Below are 25,045 nucleotides of genomic sequence, written 5' to 3' on the forward strand. Positions count from 1 at the left end.
CAGGAAGAGAGGGTAAAACCCTACCAATGTCTTTCCTTGGGAACACACAGGTCAATCTAAATAGTTTCCCCATTAGGTAAATTGCACTCCAGCATTTTGCTGTGTACACCCCAAATTATTAGGTATCCTGGACTTTGGGGTTTATTTGCTAAAGGCAAATCCACTTTGAACTACTGGTTGCAATTGAGGGCCGCATTCATCTTTCCAAGTACAGGGATATCCTGGACGAAAACCTTCTCCAGAGTGCTCAGGACCTCAGACTGGGCCGAAGGTTTACCTTCCAACAAGACAATGACGATAAGCACACAGCTAAAATAATGAAGGAGTGCCTTCACAACAACTCCGTGACTGTTCTGTTCAGCCAGAGCCCTGACTTAAACCCAATAGAGCATCTCTGGAGAGACCTAAAAATGGCTGTCCACCAACATTTACCATCCAACCTGACAGAACTGGAGAGGATCTGCAAGGAGGAATGGCAGAGGATCCCCAAATCCAGGTGTGAAAAACTTGCTGCATCTTTCCCAAAAAGATTCATGGCTGTATTAGGTCAAAAGGGTGCTTCTACTAAATACTGAGCAAAGGGTCTGAATACTTAGGACCATGTGATATTTCAGTTTTTCTTTTTTTAATAAATCTGCAAAAATGTCAACAATTCTGTGTTTTTCTGTCAATATGAGGTGCTGTGTGTACATTAATGAGGAAAAAAATGATTTTAGCAAATGGCTGCAATATAACAAAGAGTGAAAAATTTAAGGGGGTCTGAACACTTTTCGTCCCCACTGTATATCCAACTTTCAACATAAAATTCTGTAAAAATGGCTCCGCCGTAAAAGAGCCACAGAAGTGCAGCTGCATTCCTTCTTATCATAAATGGTTGGTATATTAGTCAGACAGTCTTGAATTGCAAATATATGATATAGGAAAATATGGTATAGGAGACAGCAATATTATATTCATAAAACCATATTACAAAAAATTATTTTTTATCTTTAATAAATCAAATAATTTAATATCGGGCATAATTTTATAAAACGAATAAAATAAAGATATTGCATAGGATAGGTTCTATCTAATGAATGCAAGGTAATGGAGGATATGCCACCCCCTAGAGGGCAAACTTTGTATTACTATACCTCCTATTTCTATAAACACGTACAACCCAATGGCATGGGTATAAAAGTCCATGTATATAAAACTCACAGAAATACAGTATCTCTATTCCTATAAAGTATTATGTTATGGACTTTTAAATTAATTTATTCATTGTGCACTTTCATTATTGTCTAAAATTGTATATGATTGTTTTCACTTGTAAGGTACTCATACTTTTTACGTCCTTCACTATCATTTTTTTATAAGTTATTAGTTACTACTAATTTTAGGTACTGCAATAGATTATTTAGAGATTTGCATTTGGCGCCGCACCCCATTACTTTGTTTTTCACATTATTAGCAGAACGTTATATCTACAATTTGCTTAAAACTGCTGTAGGTTATTTTGCACATTATAATTGTTCTTTGTACTGCCTTGCCCAGATTTGGCAGAGCTGTAGAATCATGATAATGTTGCTATAAAAAATAACCAATTTAGTTTTTATGTTCAATAGTATATGTAATATGTTTATTTCAGCAATCAGACTGTGTGGAGGAAGGCAAATCTTTCTTCTAAGCTGGCAATAGATAACTCTGAGAAGGATGAACTACTTGAAGGTGGTGATTCTACAAGACAGAGGTACAGTCTTTTTTTAATTTACGGGTTTCCATTGTGTCCAGTGTTATAATGTTGACTATGTCTGTAGTTCTATTTGCCCTATTGAGCAAGTAAAGAGTCCATTGATGGTAGGGATGCATGTGCAGATATATTTATCAACCACACACAAGAACTGGGTGCACGTTTACCCAGTGCCATTATAGCTAGGCAGATATTCTCCGTCACTTTGGAGTCCTTTATGCCATAATTGCTTTACAAGTTTGAACTGTTCCTGAAATGAGAGCAGGCTGTGGGTGAGGATTCTCAGAGCCTGGTGTGCAACTATTCTACTGCAGCCTAAGCAAATGCAGAAAGAGCGCGGAGAGTATTCCACCGGGTATACCTTTTATGTCCACTATTAGGAGCTTGCTTCTCTCTGTGTATTATACAAGTATGCCCATGTAGTGGAATGCCATTACTTAGGATGTTGCTATCCATGCTGTCAGTCAGTGGCCATCAGTAGGGACATTGCTAAGAATACAGGATGCTGTGTACCAGTGTACAGGCTGTTCATAAACTCATATTTTTAGACCAGCCTGTCTCAACCAGGGTTCTGTGGAACCCTGTGGCTCCTCCAGAGGTTGCCAGGGATTTCTTGAGGACAAAGCAGTGGCAGAATGATTTCTAGCCTAGACTCGCCACTGTAGCAAGGGATCACTACAATTTTCAACATATTTGTTTAATCTCCTGAGTATCAGTGAAAATAATTAATTTTTAAAGGAGAGGAAGGGAAAATGGGTTGGGCACATTCAATTCTTCCAATTAAAACTCTTTACAACCTACTGAACTAGTGAATTTACCTTAAGGCTGGGTTCACACTTATGTGAATTAGATGCGGTTTTCGCATCCATTTCGCATGACAGGAGAGTGTGACCGGCTCTCAATGGAGCCAGTTCACACATCTCTGGGTTGGCTGTGGAGCACACTGCAGAAGAGTCCTGTGTGTCTTTGGATCCATTTCAGGTCTGAATTCATGCAAAAATTCGGGCCTGATTTGTCCCTGAAACAGAGAACAGGGATGCACAGGACCCCTGCTGTGAGTCGCATGAAAATTCAGTGTGAACCCAGCCAACGGAGCATATCCCTCTACAATGTATACTTGTCTCAATCCAAAGCACTAAGTGTAATTTTTGTTCACTGCCTCATTCCTCTGCTATCAGCATGAATCACTCCTGAAGAATTTTCCTGACACCAAGAGAAAAATGGTGACAAGGGAGGGAGCTCCAGCAGATTGACAGCCTCAGCTCTGTTCCTGTGTGCTTTGTGAAGGGGGTGTGCCCCTTCCCTCCAATCATCTCTCAAAACTCTCCTCACTGATATAATTTCCGCTCCTCACTTATATAACTTCAACTCTTCACCTCCTGCTTTTCAGAGCTGTGAAATCCTGGGTAAATTCTGCCCTTTGAATTGATGTAGGAGAAAGGTAACTGCAGATAAACAGGTACAACTTATGTAGGAAGATTTGTTTCATCTCTGTGTATCACCTGAGGCCATTCACTTCACTGAGTATATGTAAGAGTTTACAACCATTTTAAGCTGTAGATATTTTTTTTGTAACAGGTAAAGGTTAATTAAACGACACACATCAATTACGGGAGCATATAAAGGTTTGCACAGTCCAGATCCAACACATAAGGGTTAAGTATAAAGTACACAGTGCATCATAGTAACTTTCCCAGAAGGCATTGAGAAGTAACAGTGGCATCTAATCATTCAAGTCCTTCTCCATAGATTTAGAAAACACCTAACCACCCTGGGAAAAAGCATAAAAGGCAGGGGGGGGGGGGGGGGGATAGGAACAGGGAAAAAATGGGGGAAAGAGGGAAAATAACTAATTAATTTCCTAGTCCCAACCTCAAAAAAGAAAAGAGTTTACCCATCGGTGGGTTCAGCTGGACCATGAGCATCAATCCAGGTGGGACCACACCTTGTCAAACTTCTTGGGACAATTTCTACTCTCATAGATTATTTTGTACAATGGCAAGACCACGTTTATTGCAGACACCAAACCAGTGAGCGTGTTTGGAGTGGGCTGCTTCCATTGATGTAGAAGCTCCCTATGTGCATATTAAAGTGCAAAAAATAAGAATAACTTAATATGTCTAGAGGCTACAATGTCTTCCAAAATACCGAGTAACACCATGCGTGGATCAAGCTGCAGAGACCACTCACATAGCACATTCAAATCGGCAACCACTGACTCCCAGTATGAACAGATAGCTGGGCATTGCCACGCCATTTTAAAGAAGGTTCCAGAGTATTCGGTTCCTGGAATTGGGCCTGAAGAGCATGGCGTAGTTGAAATTAGGGAAAGGGCATAGATACAGGCAAAGGAGGAGATTCCCCTATCTGTGATCACATGTTTTAAGGCCACAACTCCCCTAACCGCCCACAACTGAGGCTCCGGGATCTGGGTGAGTTGCCACAGCTGAGGTGAGAAAGTGACATCCTTCCTATAAATTCCCCTAGCCTGTACCCAAGCTCTAAGCATTGTACGCATAGGACCAGTGACCTGTGGATGGGCTCAAGGTCCGTGATAGACTAAATTAGACAACGCACCATAGGAGCCCAGAAGGGCAGCCTCCAGTGTGACTGCTGGGTTTTGAGTAGGCTGACTGAATCGTAAGTGTACAGTAACGAGTACCTCAGCCCAGTAATACAGTTGGAGGTTAGGGAGGGCCAGCTGAAGGGTGGTCTGAGCCAGTCTAGGAGTCTTACCTGCCCAAACAAAAGAGGTAATTGTACTGTTCAACCTAACAAAGGTCGCCTTAGACACAGACACTGGGTATTCCTAAAAAATAAAGAAATTTTGGTACATAAAGCATTTTTACCTATATTATCCTACCCATCGGAGATAACGGCAGAGAACATCAAGCCTGATGTTTATAAGCAAACATTGGGAAATCAGGAGTACAAGATTATCCTCTAGGTAGGTATTCAACCTATTTCACACCCTGATTACCCATGTAAGTGAAATCCTCCAACCCACTGCAATGGCGTATGCGTTGCTCCACCAAAACCCGAGGGATAAAGGGAAAAGAGAACTGATTTCCTCCAGTTAATGCGGGCCCCCGAAAAATTACCAAATTGGTCTTTGATGTCCAGTGCAGAGAGTAAGGATGAATCCGCATCCCAGAGGTACAACAGAGCATCGGGACAGTTTTTCTCAAGGCGTCTTTCAGGATAGCCCATGAGACCTAGGGCTCCTCCTACCAGGACAGGAAACACATTTAAATAAAAGGCAGTCCTCCAGGCTTCCCCCTTGAGTATTAGTGTTTCCTCCGGACAGGAGGGTGAACATGTCCTGGAACCTAAGGTCCCTAAGTCTCATGGGCTGTCCTATGGGTACTTGCAGGGCCAGCAGTGCAATCCTTCCCCTGCCCAGAAACAATACTTCATCCTGTGGGTTGAAGTGGCTGTTTTTCCCCGTCCTCAGTGCCTGGAGAGGGCCAGGACCACTGTAGATGTTGGGGGAGCAGGATGGTGAAGCCCCGAATCCGGTGAACTGGATTGCCGCAGCCCGGGTTAGCAGCATCCCCGTCGGCAGAGTGGCTGGCCCCATTACCGGAAGTAAACTGAAGCTATTCCCGGACTGATGAGAGGAAGGGTCGGAGCTCCTGCACTCCACACTGACCCACAGGAAATATCGGAGTGTCATTTCCGTCTGCGGTGACATCATCAGCGGGCACCAGAGACACTGGTTCCAGTCTCCTTAAAAGTGTAAACAGGGGCGGATCAGGCGGTTGGTGTTTTTTGTGGCGTGACACCCAGCAGAGGCTGCGGAACAGAGAGCAGGATGGATCCCTCTGCAGCACCTGCACAGGCAGTGGAAGCAGGCTCTAGCACCAGCACCTCACATGTAAGCCTTCCTTCTTGCAGATCCTGTGGGGATGCATTTTACTTTAATCACCATAGGCTTAGTGGGGCTTGGTGAAGGGGGCACCTTTTCTTCTCCTGCACTAGGGTGTGTTGTGGAGACTTGGATGGTCAGCCTGGCGGTCTTTTGTTTTGCAGGCCAAGACTCAGGACAAGGCCCAGGCGCAACCACCCAAAAGAAAATGTACAGTCTGCATGGGCAAATTGAGCGCCTCATGGAGTAAATCAGTCTGCCGTACATTCATAGATAACCTGGTCAAAGATGACCCAGCTGTATCCTGCCAGAAGATGCTTACGTCTTTAAGAGATGAGCTAACTTCAACGTTTTAGCTCTTTCAAATCCCTAATTGACAGAATGCAAGTCCCCTCTTAGGGTCCATCTTTAGATAGAACTTCGGCCCTTTTTGGAGCTCTGCTGCAGAGCGCGGTTAGTAATGATCCAGAGGAGGAGATTTTATCTCCCCATTCTTCTGAAGAGGAGTCAGGGTTAGACGTAGAGCCTAAGGATAGGGAATCCATCAGGGGCTCTAGGTAAAAATTGTCACTAGAGGATGTCGATGATTTATTGAAAGCTATCTATGCAACACTTGAAATTGAAGCGGAGAAGGTGCAATTGTCCAAACACAACCTTATGTATGAGGGAATGCATAAGAAAAAGGCCAGGGTTTTTCCTGTACACAGCTCCCTTCTAGATTCAATAACATTGGAAAGGGAAAATCCAGAGCGGAAACCTTTCTTTTCCAATAATCTGAAAAGGAGGTTTCCTTTTGAGGAAGACCCAGCACAGCCTAGAAATAATTTAAAATCCTCTAGTTTTGGGATTTTTAAGCCAATTTGAATTGATGATTGAAAGAAATTATTCTATATATAAAAAAGATTTATTTTAACATATAAATGGATAAGAATTATATAGAAAGATTCAACGTGTTGCATAATTTTGTACAAAAGTTTAAAAGCATTGCATAATGTATTAGATTTGGTTAGAAGCAGTATTTCCCAACTACTTGCTGAACTACCACCGGTAGAAAACGGATGGTGATAAGTAGAGGGATATCCAAAGCGTTTTGAATAAGCAGCTGCAGAAGCAGAAACTTCATCAGGGATTTATACCACTTCTGAAATACAAAATATTTTCATTTTAGAATTCATATGAATTCAACATACAGTACATATTTTCAGCAACTACACTCTTATTGCATGAACACTTACGTTCAAGATACATATTTGTATAACATTTAGCAAAGGCATTCCCTATATCACGGAGGAGAAAGCCAAATATCTGCATGAGTTGCCCTTCACATTGTACAGGACTGCTGGATATGATCCAAAAAGTATGACACTCAAAGCAGGGGGGAACACCGGAGGATATTTAAACTAGAGGACCAAAGAAAAAAAAGAAAAGAAAAAAAGTAATGAATCCAATGGTTGATATATATACATCAGCCCAAACGATTGCTTAATCAATTGGGGCAAAAACCATCCCCCTGGAGAGCAAACCATACAAAACCTTAGCATGAAAAGAAAAACTACTTACTGCAAGAAGCCATTCACTTGTGTGATCAAGGTATCCCAGTACAGCAGCCAAAAAATTGGACCTCCTGCCACCTATATTGGTGCGGCTCCGATTTTATTCCTCCAAGCACAGCCTTGGAACAAATACCCCAAGTTTGACACCCCCCTTGTCAAAAATTTCCAAGAATATGGACCTGGCATTTGACGACATGGGCACACTTAGAGATCCCATGGATAAAAGGGGTGATATTCTTTTACGCAGGGCTTGGAACTCATCAATTGTTAGTCTTAAACCAGCCTTAGCGTCCACATGTGTCTCAAGAAACCTTGAGCTGTGGTTAACGCTGATACAAACGCACCTTTCTGCAGGGAACAGATCCTTAAATCCTTCTCACTCCTCTTTTGGGCAGTGGGTTTTCTAGCTGATTCCTCTGCTGAGGCGGTTACAGTGGCTATTAGGACCTCAGCTTTGGTAAATTCGGCCAGAAGTCGTCTCTGGCTCAAAACATGGTTGTGTGACTCCGCCTCTAAGCTGCGCCTGTGTGGGCTTCCCCTATCCGACAACCACTTGTTTGCCCTGGGTTACAAGAAGCACTAGAGCACATGGCTGGCAGGAAAAGGGCCTTTCCAGAAAATAAAGAGGCCAACTGTAAAAAAAAAATTTGAGGCCAAAGCAGACAGCAGGTGCTGCGAGAAAAAGAAAGTAGGCCCAAGAAACATTGGACAGGCCACAAGGGCAGAGGTGGGAGGGGGGGGGTCTTGTTAAACCCTCCTCAACAACCCACCAAGCCACAATGACTCTTGTCGCCCAGTGGGAGGAAGATTGAGGGCACTTTATTCACATATCTTTGTGATAGAGAAGCCCTCAGGGAAGTATCGCCTTATTTTGAGCCTCTGATCTTTAAATCTGTTGATAAAATAAAACCACTTTTGCGTGGAGTCAGTGTTTTCAAACAAGAATCTGCTTTACCCAATGTGCTTTATGGCAACCCTGGATTTAAGGGATGCCTGTTTGCACATTCTGATTTATCCATCATATCAAACATTTTTGAGACTAGCAGTGCAAATAGGATCGGAAATTCTTTATTTTCATTTCCAGGCACCTCCCTTCAGGCTGTCATCGGCTCCACGGATCTTTACAAAAGTTCTGGGAGAAGCATTGGCTCCCTTAAGACTAAGATAGATTACGATCATACCATACTTAGATGACCTCCTAGTAGTGGCACCAGAAGCTAGAGAAGGATCTCAAGACGGTTCAGGGGTTTCTCCAGTCCCTGGGCTGGTTAATCAACAAGGAGAAGTCTTCTCTGATTCCAGCCCAGAGAGGTGCATATCTCGGGTATGAAATTTGCTTGACGGAACAAACGATTTTCCTTCTTCGGGAAAAAGTGTTGAACGTGACTCAGATGATTGCATCCTTGCAAGCCAACCGGTGGGTTTCACTCAGAGAAATCTCAAGAGCAGTAGGCCTAATGACCTCTTGTTTTCCTGTAGTACCTGTGGGCAAGGTTTCACCAAAGACCACTGCAGTTGTTCCTCTTAAGAAAATGGGACGGATCCACAAGTTCTTAGGATATGTAGGTTCAGATACCATCCAGGGTAAAAAAAACCCTGTGGTGGTGGAGATCGCCACTTCACCTGACTAAAGGTTTGGAATGGTGCATTCCAGTATCTCAAAAGATCACGACAGATGCGAGTTCCTATGGATGGGGAGCCCATCTGAACAATGCAGTAGTGCAGGGAAGATAATCCCCTGTGGAAGCAAGGACGTCATCAAATCAAAGGGAGCTACTAGCAGTACAGAGGGCCTTAGAAGCCTTTCAGCCCGAAATCAGAGGTCACCATCTACAGATTTGATCTGACAACAGTTCTACTGTAGCGGGGTTCACCCGAGGTGGATCTCTTTGCAACCCAAACGAATTGCAAGACAGAGAAATTCTTTTCCCTGAATTCAGCAGATCGGTTCCTGGGAATAGACGCGCTAGCGAATCCCTGGCCATTCAGCCTCTGCTACAACTTTCCCCCTATCAGACTTATCCCAGAAGTCCTCAGAAATTTTCTGTTAGAACCGATATAATCTTAATAGCCCCCTTTTGGCCCAAGATGCATTGTTTTTCTCTTCCGTAGGCTCTAGCATCAGAGCCTCCAGTCAGCCTCCCAAAGAGACAAGACTTATTGTTAGGGTCCATTGTAGCACCCACAGATGGCATCCTTGAACTTAATGGCTTGGTCTCTAAAGAAAAGATACTAAACTTCCAGGGATTCTCGGACAAAGTGGTCAGATCCCAGGTTAATTGAAGGGAGCCTGTTACAAGAGCCATATACTCCAAAGTTTGGAAGAAATTCAACTATTAGTTGTCCGAAAATCAGAGATTTTCTTATGACATTCCGTCTATTCTGGAATTTTTTCAGGAGTGTGCTCACAAGGCTCTTTCTATCCCTTATTATTTTAAAAGTTCAGGCTGCGGCTATTGGTGTTTTCCTACAGTACTCTCTCTAGGGAAATCCTGTCATATCGAGATTTTTTTAAGTCTATTGCTAGGTCCAAACCTGTGGTTGTCAGAGCATGTCCTACCTAGGACCTGTCTCTAGTTCTTTGAGCCCTAGAGAGTGTTCCCTTTGAGCCCCTGAAGGATGTATCAGTGAAATTACTCACACTAAAGACAATTTTTCTAGTCGCAATTACGTCAGTTCGCAGGGTCAGTGAATTACAGGCCCATTCAGTCGGAGAACCTTTCCTCACAATTTTTAATGATAGGGTTGTATTCAAGACAGATCCAGGGTTTTTTCTAAGGTAGCCAGTACATTCCATAGATCCCAGGACGTTGTGCTGCCAATGTTTTGCAGTACACCACCTAAAGGTGAGAAAGAGAAAAGCTTCAGTTGCCTAGATGTCAGAGTTTTTCTGCGCTACCTAGAGGTCACCAAAGCCTTTAGAAGATCAGACGCATTGTTTGTTATTTTTTCTGGAGCCCATAAGGGTAATGGAGCCTCCAAGGCCACCATAGCTAGGTGGATAAAGCAGGCAATTGCTGCATGCTATAGGGTTATGAAAGTTTCCCCGCCAATTGTCAACGTGCATTCAACAAGAGCCTTGTCCGCGTCTTGGGCCGAAACGGTGGGCGCCTCACCAGAACAAATATGTAAAGTGGCCACCTGGTCCAGTTTTTTGACCTTTGTGAAACATTATCGCCTGGACCTCCTATCTTCTCAGAAGCAGGCGTTTTGGTCGGAAGGTCCTCCAAGCAGTGGTCCCTCCCTAGACTGGTAAGTTCTGGCTCATCGTCTCATGGGCTGTCCTGGAAGATGCCTTGAGAAAACCTGAGTTAGACTTACCAGTAACTCCTTTTCTGAGAGTCTTCCAGAACAGCCGGATGTCTTGAATTATGTTTTTTATGCATATGTTTTACAGTGATGTCCTACGGTTCTCGAGAATACAGAAGGGGGTAAGCCTGGAGGACCGCCTTTTATTTAAACGTGTTTCTTGTCCTGGTATGAGGGGTCCTAGGTCTCATGGACTGTCCTGGAAGTCTCCCAGAAAAGGATTTACCGGTAAGTCTAACTCTAGCTAGCTTTTCATGCAGAGGCCCTACTGGGATTGCCTTCACCCCAGGGTCATGGCGCAGGAGAATCGCCAAGGGTTCAATGGCCAGAGCAAACAATCCTTTGAAAAGTGGGCATCTCTGCTTGTCCCCCTGGATAAAGGGAAAGGGGCTGAAAGCACCCCATTGACCCTTACTCTAGCCAGTGGGCTCTGGTAAAGCAGCTTCACCCAATAAATAAATTTGGGCCCAAACCCGAAACACTCCAGCATTTTCCAGAGATATTCCCACTCGACAGAGTTGATTGCTTTTTCAGCATTAAATGAAGCTACAACTCCCAGGAATCCTCTGTCGCTATATCAATATGGGTAAACAGCTGTCTAATATTTATGTCGGTCCCTCTGCCTGGCATAAAGCCGGACTGGTCAGAATGTACCAGAGCAATGATAACCTTATTCAATCAGCAGGCCAGGATCTTTGTGATCAACTTAGCATCCACATTCAGTAGTGAAAAATGGGGCAAAAAGAGGCACATTGTTCCATATCCTTAGCCGGTTTGGGCACAACAACTATCTTCGCCTCAGACATTGTGAGTGGTAGAGTCCCCTCCCGCAATGAATTCACTAGCATAGTGTGGAAGCGGAATGCTAATTCATCTGCATAGGCCTTATAGAACTCCACTGGAAAGCCGTCAGGTCCCGGGGTTTTCCCAGTTTGAAGAGAAGAGATAGCCATTTAGACCTCTTTTGGGGTAATAGGAGAGTCTAGCCTGGCTCTATATTTGTCAGTCAATACTGGAAAAGTTGGTACTGTCCTCTACTGAAATCCCTTAAAGGCATCCCAGGCGACTGCCTCCGTAGCAGTGTCAGGGTTAACACCCCAATACGTGAGAAACTATAGCCGAAAGGCACCATCTACCTCCGGATCTGCGATCTAGAATCTAGAAAGTCTTTCCACAGCTTGTCATGCATGTTCTTAGAAAGGGAGATCTGCACCAAAACCGGGCCATGATCTGAGATTCCTCTAGGCAGAATCTTAGCCCATTGAACCCTGGAGAGGAGAGGACCCCTGGTAGGAAAATGTCTTATAGGTGGCAGAATGGCATGTATACTCTCTACAAGTTGGATTTTTCCACCTCCAGACATCAATAAGACCATAGGTCTCTATCCAAGATGCCAACTCTGAAGGGGGACCCCTGTCAGAAGAGAGTCTGTCCACTCCAGGATCCAGAGGCATGTTAAAGTCACCCACTATAAGTATGTTATCCATAGCATAGGTGGCCAACAGGAAATTATCTTATGAAGTCATCTAGATGAGGCTGGAGGAGGTAGATCTAGGCCCACTAACACCAATTCCAGACCATCTATAACAGCACATATGAGCACATACCATCCACCTGGGTCCAATTCCAAGTGTAATAGATGCACTATAACACTCACCCTACTGGCAAAATTAGAATAACTAGAATGATAATGAAATCTCACCCAGGGTTTTTTTAGGCTAAGCGTTTTACTGCCAACTAGGTGAGTTTCTTGAAAGATACATATATAATGGATTCAGATCCTTTAGTAAACAAAATACTAAAGACCTCTTAACAGGAGAGTTCAGCCCTCTCGTGTTGCATGAAACTACATTAAAGTTAGCCATGCCAACAAGGAAGAATAATTTTTGCACAAGAAATCAATGTACCTATGTACCCAGATCGATCAGCAGCATTCAAACATTGAAATCATTAGTACTATGTGCATCAAAATGACAGCTGAATTGTGCATTTTATGTGAAAACAAAAGAAACCAGTAACTTAAAAGACCAAAAACCCATAAACATTTCCAGCCAGGAGACTGCTTCCTCCGGTAAGGTGAAAAACCGCACGTGTCTGCAATCTTGGACTCTGAGCCTCGCTGGGAATAACATACTATACTTTATATTTTTGTCTCGCAGACGGGAGCGAATGTGATTAAAGGTCTTCCTTAGACATGGAGTCTCCATGGAGTAGACCATGAGCTTGGCATTCTCATAATGCAGGTCTTCAGAGGTTCGGGCCTCTCGAAGCACCAGGTCCCATTCACGAAAGTTCAGTAATTTAAAATTGAAAATATGTGGAAAAGCCCCCGGCAGGGGGGGAATATGATGGGCTCTCTCCACAGCAAAGTAAGATGACAATTGGTTTTTTCCTTCCGCACCCTCCAGCAACCCCAGGATGCACAGTTTATTATGCCTGTTGCGGTTTTTGGCATCCTCTGTGCGGGACTGTAGATGTTTCACCTTTACCTTCGGGGTATGTGTGTCCGCAGTATGATCACTCTTAACATCCTTCGTCACCGAGATCCGTTGCTCTGCCTCCACCATGCAGCCCCTGAAGGCATCCATGTCCCTTTGGATAAAGCCCAGTTCCAGGTGGACCTGATCTATCTTCTTAGTCAGGCTAGACTTACAGGCAGTGATGGCATACCCACGGGCCCCCTGTCACTAAGGGGAAAGAAAGAGGCACTACAAAGTATTTGTGCACTAATGCAACTTAAGGATTCCTGAGCTGGAGCTGCTCAATCACACGTCCGCTCCCCGCACCATCTTGGACACGTCCCCCCCCCCAGCTGGATATTTTAGTGGGGATCCTGAAACCTGAAAACTTTTCAAATGATTCCTGCATGATAAAAAAAAAATAGAGAAAGGCTGGTCTAGATCATCATCATCATCATCATCTTATTATTATTATTCTACAGGATTTATATAGCGCCAACAGCTTTCACAGTGCTTTACAATATATAGAAGATAGAAACTTGATGCAGACTTGTGAAGAAACCTAACAATAATACCATACAGTTAGCATGATGTGTAGTAGTATGCTATGTCTACTGTTCTCATGGAAAGTTGCATGCAAGTAACAAATAGAACATTTTATATTTTTCTGTCCCACAGAAAAGTAACCAAAGAAAACCTAACGGAGTCCACAAGCAACATCACGGAGAGCCTAATGAGTGTCAGCCGCATGATGGCTCAGCAGGTGCAGCAAAGTGAAATAACTATGCATACTCTAGGTATGGCCATACTTGTATCACATACACTACAGTATACGCTGAGTGTAATAAACTGACTTGCAGCATCACACTCTTTTTACAATGATATTTTTATGTACTTCAAGACATTAACCACTTTAAATCCAAGGCAGTTTTTACATTTTTCACACATATGTTTAAAATCTGCATTTTTTTGCTACAAAATTACTTAAAACCCCCAAAGGTTATATCATTTTATGAAAACAGAGGTCATGAAGATAAGAATGGCAACAGTTTTTTTTAATGCCACACAATATTTGGGCATCTGTTTATCAAACCTATTTTATCAGAAAATGCATTAAAATTACCTTTAGTGCACACAAACACAATATAATACCTAATTTTGGGTAAAAGATGGGGTTGTCTCAAGTAAATGGACAGCAAATGTATCAAGCCTTAGTATTGTGCATGCCTGTGAAATGGCAAAAAAAACTACAGAACCCAAGATTTCTGTAGGCGACAATTTAAAAGCCCTTACATGTTATCAGTTTGGAGTTTTTGTGAATTTTGGCTTTATAATTATTGCACTCACTCCGAAGTTTGTGGTGATACCTTATGTGCAATTGCAGTTTACATACACATGACAGACCTCCAATTTCTCCCCTGTCCTCCACTGCAGCTAATAAAGCACATATATTGCTTGATTAATTGCTTACACAGCTACAGTAGCCAGGGAATGAATGAATTGAAACTGGAAGTTACAAAATCCTTGTTGCTTCCGGGTTCATATATATCGCAGGGAAGATCAGGGAATAGATGTTCCCGAGCTCCACCTGTTCAGTATGCTGGGTGTACCTACTGCATAATCCACAGATGTCCTATTCTGCCCACTGACACCTCTGCCTGTGCAGTGTATCAGAAGATTTTGGGGTTGATTTAAAGGATTAAAATTGATTAAAGGAACAAATGCTTTTTTCTTTGAGTACCCATCATGTGCGAAATGTAAAAAAAAAAGATTTTTGCTAGCAGATAATTGGTTAACTGAAGTGAACACAGTTTTATCCGCTTCACGAAGCTCAGGGAACATTCACTTACCAAATGAACAGTCTCTATTCCTTTAGTAAATAATCCAGCTTGGGTTGTCCTTCTTTTTTTTTTTTTTTTTATAGAAATAATACCTTAGTACTGCAGGGATGATACCTAAAGTGGAACTTCACCATAAAAGGGAAGTTCTGCTTTATGTCCTCCTCCTCTTAACACTTTTCTGTCGGTTCAGAAGCGGATACCTAGTTTTGGTAGGTACCCGCTCCTACTTTCAGGTGGATCGCCTATGCGATTCCACAAGTTCGCCCCCTGCCCACAACCTCTTGGGACACGTCACAGGTCCCATGAGGCTGTGGGACCATTCGGGCAGAGCAGCACGGATTGCACATGCGCAGTGAAAAGTTGGCTGTGAAGCTGCAAGGAGTCACAGCCGACTTTCCTCACTAAAGATGTCGGGGACTTGAAGACCGGTGAAGAACTGGCCCAAGTAAGGACGCTGGATCCTTGGACAGGTAAGTGTCCTTTTATTACAGTACATTACAGTATTTGTAGCCACTGACTTTTTTTTTTTTTTAAACAGCCTGAAGATACTCTCATGCCCGCGCTATAGCCAAAAGACGGCTATAGCGCAGGGTTACTTTGCCGGGGGCGCGTACATGGACGTCCTCCCATGATCGCTTTGCCCGCACGTCGCTTTCTGTGATCGCCAAGTCCTTCGGACTCAGCTGATCACAGATCAGGGTAAAGAGCCGATCACAATGGCCCTTTACCATGTGATCAGTTGTCTGCCACAGACAGCTGATCACAGGATGAAAACACAAGCCAGTTAACGGCTTGTCTTTCCCCACGCTGACAGCGTGAGGGGAGAGAAGAGAGCCAATAACCGGCTTGTGTTAAAATGACATTGGCACTGATAATCAGGGAACTGATTATCGGTGCAGGCCCAACAGTGCCCACTCAGTGTCACTTATCAGCGCCCATCAATGCAGCCTTATCAGCACACATCAGTGAAGGAGAAAAAAATACCTGTTTGCAAAATTTTATAACAAATGATAAAAAATGTTTTTGTTTTTTTTTCAAAATTTTCGGTCTTTTTTTAGCAAAAAATAAAAAACCCAGTGGTGATTAAATACCACCAAAAGAAACTCTATCGGTTTAAAAAAAATTATACAAATTTCATACGGGTACAGCATTGCATGACCGTGCAATTGTCATTCAAAGTGTGACAGCGCTGAAAATTGGCCTGGGCAGGAAGGGGGTAAAGTGCCTTGTGGGCAAGTGGTTAAGATTGTATTTGAATATGTGAATTGACATATGAGGCTACATTCACACCTCATTTTATATAGGTGTGAATGCAATCTAATTTACTGTGCTATTTTTGGCATAATAACTTTGGCATGGTACTTTTGGTTTTGCCCATTTTGGTGTCAATTACTTTGAAAGTTGAAAAATAATAAGGGCAGACCTCAAGAATGTTGTACCACATTAGAAATGTAATTCACTACACCTACAAAAGAAATATGTTTATCTCTCTGTGATTCTTTGCGCCAGGTCACTGAGCACCATTTGTTTTCTTTTTTTAGGTTTTCTTTCCTTTATTTTCATGTGATGATCTGGCTAGTAAGTCTGTTGTTTTTCAAAAGAACAAGCTACCCTGCGACTGAAGCAGTTTGGCGTGTTGGGACAAACCATTTATGACTGACAGGGGTTCTTACAGTGATCAGCTTTTATTTATTCATGTAAACCCTTTAACCCAAAAGGGGAAAAAACTGTTGCTGTCACTATTTCAGTAACTCCAGTGTGAACTGTAGTTTGACTTCAGCTTGGTAGTGTACCTAAATTTGATAGTACATCGAACATCCCCCTCCCCCCACAAATGCTGTCCAAAGGTGCACCTGTGCTTCTTTTATTTGGATGGGAGCGCTCTGATACAGGAGGTGTGTTACCGGCCAGATCACAGGTGAAAACAGAGTGGGGTAGGGGAACCTAAAAAAGAAAACAAATGCAGCCACCTTATCTAATGATTGTAAGCTTCAATATATTACATTTTTGGTTTTGGGCTTAATACCACTTTAAAGCCTTTTTCCTAGAATTTTCTTGGTGATTTTTTTACAAGGTAAGTTGCCAGGTCTTTCTTCAACCCTTCCCAATTGCTTGGCTTGGGACTGGAAGGAAGGAAAGTACCCAGGAGAAACCCATGCAAAGTCAATGCAGATAGTGTTCTGGCTGAAAACCAAGGACCCCAAAGCTGCAAGGCATAGGTGCTAACCACTAAGCCATCGTGCTGCCTACAATAGAAATACTTTTTTTAAAATATAACCCTTAACCACTTGACCTCCGGAAGATTTATCCCCCTTCATGACCAGGCCATTTCTTGCAATACGGCACTGCATTACTTTAACTGACAATTGCGCGGTCATGCATGTCTGTACCCAAATAAAATGTATGTCATTTTTTCCCCACAAATATAGGTTTCTTTTGGTGGTATTTGATTACCTCTGCAGTTTTTATCTTTTTGCCATATAAACAAAAAAAAAAAAAAAGTTTTGAAAAAAAAAAAATATTTTTTTTTACTTTCTGGTATAAAACATATCGAATAAAAAAAAAAAATAATAAATTTAGGCCAATATGTATTCTGCTACATATTTTTGTTAAAAAAAATCCCAATAAGCGTATATTGAGTTATAGCGTCAACAAACGATAGTGTGTATATATACTGGCATTTTTATTTGTTTGTTTTTTTTTTCATACTAGTAATGCCGGGGATCAGTGACTTATAGCGGGACTGCGATATTGCGGTGGCCAATCAGACATTAACTGACACTTTTAACACTTTGTGGGAACCAGTGACACCAATACAGTAATCAGTGCTAAAAATATGCACAGCCATTGTACTAATGACACTGGGAAGGGGTTAATCATCTAGGGCCATTCAATACTATCAAATGGCCCTTTCTATGGGAAATAGTGTTCATTAATTGGATACAAACAATATACAATAAGCCCATGTCAGCAGTTAAGTTGGGAGGGAAGTTATCAGCTTTTTTTCAGCTATATAGAGGAATGAGGCAGTGCAGCCCTCTCTCTCTCCGGCCCTCTTTGCTATAGCAATAGAGCCGGTGGCAGAGGCTCTCCGGATTTCCCCAGGTATACGGGGACTATGGGTGTGTGGGGGCGGGGCGGAGAGGGTAGCCCTATATGCTGACGATATGCTGTTATTTTTGGGCGACGCGGGCCCATCATTGCAATGAGCTTTAGCATTATTAAATACCTACTCACTATTTACAGAGCTTAAGGTAAATTGGGGTAAATCCCTATTATTTCCTATTAATAAATTACCTAGAATTAAATTGACTACAGTTATGCGTCCTTTGGCACAGGGGGGATTGGCCTACCCAGACTTCTACAAATATTATCTAGCTGGTGACGGTGGGGGGATGGTTGAATCCTGATAAATACAATCTTGCTACAATGTTGGAGGCTGCAGTGTTAAACTCCATCAAAGCACTCCAGGCATTACCGTTTCGAGGGTTGAAATCTGTTTATGACCTGACCCCTTTGATGATAATGACAGTAAAGGTATGGAGAGCTGGTGTAGCGGGGGAGAAACACTCTAAGGAGAATTTATCCCCAAACACTCCGCTGTGGAGAAACCATCAGCTGCCCCATTTAGATTCCATTCAGAATCCAGGGGCCTGGACCAAATTTAAGGTCAAAAAGTTCTCAAAGGTAGTACATGGAGAAAGAATATCATTTGCAGGAATGATGGAATATTCCAGGAAGCCACGTTTTCAGATATATGCAGCTTGCCCATGCTTTGTCCGCTCAATTTCCCCAGGGCATCCCACAATTGGTAGAATCGGGACTAGAACGAATAGTTAGAAGGAGAAGGGAAAGGAAATTAATTTCAATTTTATATACTTAGTAAAAACTGCATTGCTAGATATAGGCAAGTTACGAGTATGTTGGACAAGAGATGTCCCAAAATGAGACAAGGAGAATTGGGAGGAGTTATGGGGATTCCCATTTCAGATATTAGTGTCACTTCAAGATAAACTCATACAATTTAAGATAACACATAGAAGCTATTATACACCCCATAAATTATATAGAATGTCCCCATTACTGTTGGAGGTGTGGGAACGTTCCAGGAGATTTCATTCACATATTTTGGTCCTGCCCGGCGATAGTGGTATTTTGGAGGGAGGTTATGGGGGTAATTGCTACAGTGACATCAGTTGCTCTGGAACAAGATACAGAGATCTGTCTTTTATGACTGGAATAATATTTCCATTATAGCAAAGAGAACACAAGTAAGCCTGCTGCTATTCTATGCGAGAAAGGCAATAGTATTACAAAGAAAACCAGAAGCCCCTTTATTAGCCTTTTGGAAACATTTAGTGAACGATAATTTGCCATTATATAGGGAAACATACTGTAAAAGAGGATATGGGGAGAAATATGAGAGAGCAAGCTGGATAGCAACCTAAAACGGCCCCTGGAATGGCAAGAAAGAAAGTAGTGCGATATTTGACAGAAAAGAAGAATGAATGTTTTTATTTTATTTATTTTTTGATGTAATAATTATTAATGACAATTATATAAAGGCTCCTGCGAGAGTTGATAAATTAAAGCTTGAAAAAATGTAAGTTGTAGAATGTTTTTCTATTGGAAAATTAATAAAGAGGTTTATAAAAAAAAAAAAAAAAATGGCAGATTTTTAAATGAATTTTGTTTTTCTCATAGTGTTCTGTTTTCTAACTCTGCTTTCTCTCTTCAGCCACCTCATCCAGGACAATCCAGGAGGCCAATGAAGAATTCAAATCCATGTCTGGAACCATCCAGCTTGGCCGTAAACTTATTACCAAATATAACCGCCGTGAGCTGACGGACAAGTTGCTCATTTTCCTGGCGCTTGCCTTGTTTCTGGCAACTGTACTTTATATCTTAAAGAAAAGACTCTTTCCATTCTAACAGTGGTTGCACACTCTAGGACCTTACTTATTGATAGCTGCTACCGTAACCCGTGTGTCCCCGATATGGATCTGAGGACGCAAAGCAGATGGATAACAACATACAAATTCTGTCTGCTATGAGCATGTATATTTCTCTGCTGGAGGGAGGCATATGAGCCCATCACCACAAAAATTGCAAGCAGGCTTTTTATTGCAGAAGGGACATGCTATGTCTCTTGCAGTAAACAAACTTACCTATCTGTTTTACAATTTTCTTTAGACTGTACACCGAGCTGTGCAATCGCAGCTTAGTTTACATTCTAGACACACTTCGGTCCCAGAGAGAACAAACTCCTGTGCACATACGATCTGTCAATCAAGATGGCCAAAGATCCCGAACTCAAAAGAAGACTTGGGTGAAGCTATCAACATCAGAGAGAAACTAAGGGGCTTTAAGTAGAAAGAGTTAAGGAAAGTACTTAAATAAGGCATTTTAAAGAAAAATCCAGATAAATAGATAAGTGCACGGGATTGCATATTATTTATTCTTCTGTTCTTGTGATTCACAGACCTCTATCAGACTGTGTTGTCAGGAAGATGACTCCAGTATTCCTGTATTGGTTTTATGGTATCTTGTGTCACCAGCCTGCCCACTTGACAATGAATCAGGTGTGATCACGCGATTCATTATGCAATGTACAGGCTGGAAGCGACAGGCAGAAGCTGAACCAGAAAATAGCGGTTTCTCTTTTGTGACCGTACAGTTTGGCTGCGGCAAGTAAATTACGAGACTGGTTAAATAGAATTAGGCCTGTGTAAGTAGGTTTTTGTGTGCTTCACATGGATTTGGCATCCCTATACAACCCTATGGTAATGTAGAACCCACTTGAAGCAGGTCAGAAGGTGGTCAACTGCAGGTTCAGTGCACTGAAATTCTGTGGTAGGTAAAGCAGTTCCCATTATGTATTTGGCTGTTTGCCTGATGCTTCACTTAAATGCCAAGACATGTTTACTTTCGATGATATATGATAGTACTGCCAAATGCATACTTTTTTTTTTTAAGGTTGTTCCTCGAGTTTACAGTTTCTTGTAGACCATGTCAGATATTTTAGTGCTCTGCCATCATATGACAGCAGAACCTCTTTGTGAATTTGGTGGACATGGTAGTCAGTGTTCTCCACAGGTCAGCTGCCACTAACAGGTCATGTTTTCCAGAAAGAACATAAAGTTTAAGTTTGGGAAATGCTACCTGGTGAAATGTACTAATAAAATACGATGGGAATTTTATAAAACCAGAGCCATTTTAAACTATTATGAGTCTACGCACTGTGAAAAAAAAAACACACACAACAGCTGAATTATTCTTAAGGCTTGGGCTAGTTGTTCAGATGTCCCTCCGAATGTGCGATGTGTAAATTACTGTAAATAATATTTTATAATTCATTTTATTTTTATTAGAAAATGATCTGTGTTTAGTTATGTTCTGCTTTTTTCTAACCTTCTCCTGCACACAGGAACCAGTCTTTTCAGTTAATTTATGACATCTGAAACAGACATGGATGCTACAGTCGTGTAATCCTTGCCTGTATTAGATAAACTGGGACCAGTTGGATGTCCTCCAAGTATACACTTCCCATTGCCACCTATTTGCTCAATCTTATTGGGGACAATACTTTTCTGAGTGTTACTCTGCCCTTACTGATTAAAAAAAATATATTGTTAGAAGGTAAGCTCATGCCTGCTAGCACAAATGTGTGCAGATTAAACAAACAGGATCCGTGATGAAGTGTAGCGACATCTAAAGTAGCCTTTCTCAACCTTTTTACTCTAGAATAACCTATGATGTGATTTTTCATGGGTAACCCCTGCTAAAAATTATTATATCTAAAGCTCACAGTATGTAAGGAATGTTGTATACTTAAAGTGATTCTAAAGCCTTAAGGTTTTTCACCGTAACCACCTAAGCCCCGGAAGATTTGGCTGCACAATGACCAGGCCATTTTTTGTGATACGGCACTGTCACTTTAACTGATTTTTTTTTTTTTCCATAAATAGAGCTTTCTTTTGGTGGTATTTGATCACCTTTGCGTTTTTTATTTTTTGCGCTATAAACAAAAGAAGAGCAACAATTTTGAAAAAAACACAATATCTTTTACTTTTTTTTTTAAACTAATTTCTGTCAGCGCAAATGGTTAAAGCCTCAATCACTAAATAGTGATGTAAATGATAAGTGATATAACAAAGATACCTCCAAAAAAACACAAATTAAGCACACACAGGAAATGCGTTCATTTTACATAAGTAATATAAATAACAAAACAGTGTTGCGCTACCAAAATAACAAAGTGACTACAAATATATCCTGAATTAAGAATAAACGATTAGCTTGCAAAATAGCAAGATACTGTGTGCACCATCAAATATTCATGTTCCCTAACTGGGAATGGTGAAAATAAAATAATGCTATGTCAGTGTTCCCTGACTGGGAATAGTGAACCATAAACAATAATAGTGAAGCCCACACACTCAAAAAATGACATAACAGTCCAAATGGAAAAAAAACAGTCCTCAAAATATTCTGCATAAAAATGTAAAAAACACCACTAGTGAATAAACGTTGAGCCTGCAAGTGCTCTCCTCCACCTCAATATCCTAGCCGTTCACCTCACGTTCTGACTCCTGTTTCACCAGAAGGTCAGAAAAAGTAGGTTCCCTCTCGGGGATGCAAACGGATCAGCTGATCATGGAGCTCCTATTCCGTCCGCGCTGCCTCCGGCTGATTTAGATGAACACCAACCAGTACTGTAGGGGGGATGGGAGTGTCTAGGAGGAGAGAGATCGCTGTTCAAACTCAGTATGAACACACGATCTGTCTCTACTCCCCTGAAAGAACCGGGATTTGTGTGTTTACACACACAGATCCCGGTTCTCGCTCTGTCACGATCGATCGCGCCTGCCGGGCACTCACCTCGGCTCCGGGCACACCCTAGTGGCCAAAAGGAAAAGCGACGTAAGGTAATGTTGATTTGCCCAGCCAGGCCAACCTGCCGCAGTAAAACTGCGGCAGCTGGTCCAGAAGTGGTTAATGCATTAAAGTGAAAAACCTGTGCTGCAGTTCCCCCCAGACCCCCCTTTTTTTTTTTTTTTACAAGAGCCCGATCTGATCCAGCGATGTGCAGGAGCGCAGCGGCTCCTATCGTTGTCTCCCTCCTCATTGGACTGATTGATAGCAGCAGGAGCCTGCTCCTGTCAATCAAAAGCTGTGACATGGGGGGCGGGGGCCGAGTCCTGCTGTCATGTCAATGGACACAGCAGCGGGGCTTGGGACCCAGCATATGCACAGGTGCCCCAGGGAAAGCGGCTTTCTGTGGAGGCACCTGCCAAAGAGGAGGGGACTGGAGCACTGGCGGGGAACCCCAGAAGAAAAGGATCAGGGGCTGCTCTGTGCAGAAGCTTTGCACAAAGCTGGTAAGTATAGGCATGTTTTGTTATTTTGTTAAATTGAAAAAAAAGTGGGGGTTTAATACCTCTTTAACATTGTTGACATGCAGTGTAGAAGTTTTTTTTTTTTTTAAGTGTAAAATTGTTAGAGCGGATAATTTTTAACACCCTCCACCACTCTGTACTAAAATAAAAAATTTTTCAGGAGTAATCGCAAAAGCAATGGCCAGAATAGAAAGGAAGGTAGTGAAAAATCAGTCATTTAACATTGATGGGCAGTGTTGAAATACTCATCACACTGGTGATCAGTGAAGAAATGCCCCATTCTCTATATTAGTAGTCAGTGTAGTGCCCCCTTACATTGGAGTCCAGTGTAAGAGGGCCCCCTACATTAATGGTCAGGGGGAAGAATGCCTCATACTTTGGTCTTCAGTGTTGTTCCTTCTTACAGTATTGGTCAGTGAAAGGACTGCAGCGCTACCATAGGGGGTCAGTTGGAAAAATGTCCCATTTATTAGTAAGCATTGAGGAGCGTGCCCCATTACCTACGAGGTCTGCGTCAAGAGTTGGAACTGTGCAGGCATCATCAGGAGGGAAATCTGTTCACCACTGCTTACTGCTAAGGGAACCCCTAGCAATCTCTGGTTTAACCCTGGTCGAGAATGACTATTCTAGAGGTTGTATGGGTTTCCAAGGCAAAACACTTTCTTGCTTAGTGGTTTGTAATAAGCAGTCGAATAATCCACTTGAAGCTCCAAAAGAAAGGAACCATTAAAGCTGCTTGTTTAAGGTTTACACAACTTTTCTACAGAAGAACAGATTTTAACCTTGTATGCTGGATGGGGGTGGGAGGTATCCATTGAACCTATTGAAGTTAGTGAGAATGACAGCGCCAGTGCTAAATGCACAGTGTTCAATATTATTATTATACAGGATTTATGTAGTGCCAACCATTTGAGCAGCACTGTGTAAATGGAGACAGTAAAATTACATTATAATTCAGTTCAATCCAAGAGTATTAGGAGTGCTCTGCTTGTGGGAGCTTACAATCTAAAAGGGAGGGGCAAATTATGCAAAAGGTTATCATTGTACCATGGGCTAAGAAAAGCATTTAGTTGACTTCCCATATTTACCGAGCCATATAAATCTAGGTACTTTTCAGAAAACAAGTGATGAAAAGGTCATTGGATGCTCCATTGCACACAGTTCTACTTTTCAACTGCACACCAGTGCATGAAAAAATATTCCTATAAGAATTTTAAAAGAAAATTTCTGTGGTTTTATGTAGAATGTATTCTTTCTTACCAATTAATAGTGATGCAGGCTAGCTGTACTTGTGACTCTGTGGGAAGTGTATGCCTATATTATTATCACTAGTCCATCCACTGGAGGAAAGGCCATGGGGACAGATTTCCTGTGTACACATGGACCATTTTTCTTTTGAAAACTCCATTCTCTCAAAACGTATTTTTAGTGTTTAAACCACTGCAACATCAATTGGTAAAGGACTGAAAGTCCATCTCATTAATTTTGTATCTTCATAAATAACTATTGCTATTAAATTCATTACTATGACGTCAGTGGCTGTTTGATCATTTGTGGACCTCTACAACTCATAAAAATAAGGTATCTAAATGAGAAATTAGGTATTTTCACTCATAGTCATATGTCTTTCAACAGCTGGCGGCAACTGCAATTGTGCATGAAAGTAATGATCAGTGTATTATGGAATATGTATTTGGAGAAAGAACAAATATGTGGTGTTTTTTCCTGTTCCAATTGGTATTAATTCTGCTCTGTGTATGTTTTCGCTTGTTGCTTTTTTTTTTTTTTATCCAAAGAAAAAATTTTTATTAAGAAAAACATATAAATACATACCAATATTTCAAGTACATTCAAGGATACATTCTACTATGAGGTGCATTACAC

At 41.9% G+C, this 25,045-nt stretch overlaps 1 protein-coding gene across 1 annotated transcript in view; it reads left to right on the forward strand.

Annotated features, from left to right (window-relative positions):
* The window catches only part of BNIP1 (BCL2 interacting protein 1), a 40,625-nt gene extending 17,334 nt beyond the window's left edge, over nucleotides 1-23,291 (forward strand). Inside the window, exons 4-6 of the mRNA XM_073620599.1 lie at nucleotides 1,631-1,732; nucleotides 13,600-13,718; nucleotides 19,501-23,291. Coding sequence (XP_073476700.1) covers nucleotides 1,631-1,732; nucleotides 13,600-13,718; nucleotides 19,501-19,694 — 415 coding nt within the window. The 3' untranslated portion in view covers nucleotides 19,695-23,291. The remainder of the gene's footprint in view (nucleotides 1-1,630; nucleotides 1,733-13,599; nucleotides 13,719-19,500) is intronic.
* The last annotated feature ends 1,754 nt before the right edge of the window (nucleotides 23,292-25,045 follow it).

This window comes from Aquarana catesbeiana, linkage group LG03, assembly GCF_042186555.1.
Source record: "Aquarana catesbeiana isolate 2022-GZ linkage group LG03, ASM4218655v1, whole genome shotgun sequence".
Lineage (NCBI taxonomy): Eukaryota > Metazoa > Chordata > Amphibia > Anura > Ranidae > Aquarana > Aquarana catesbeiana.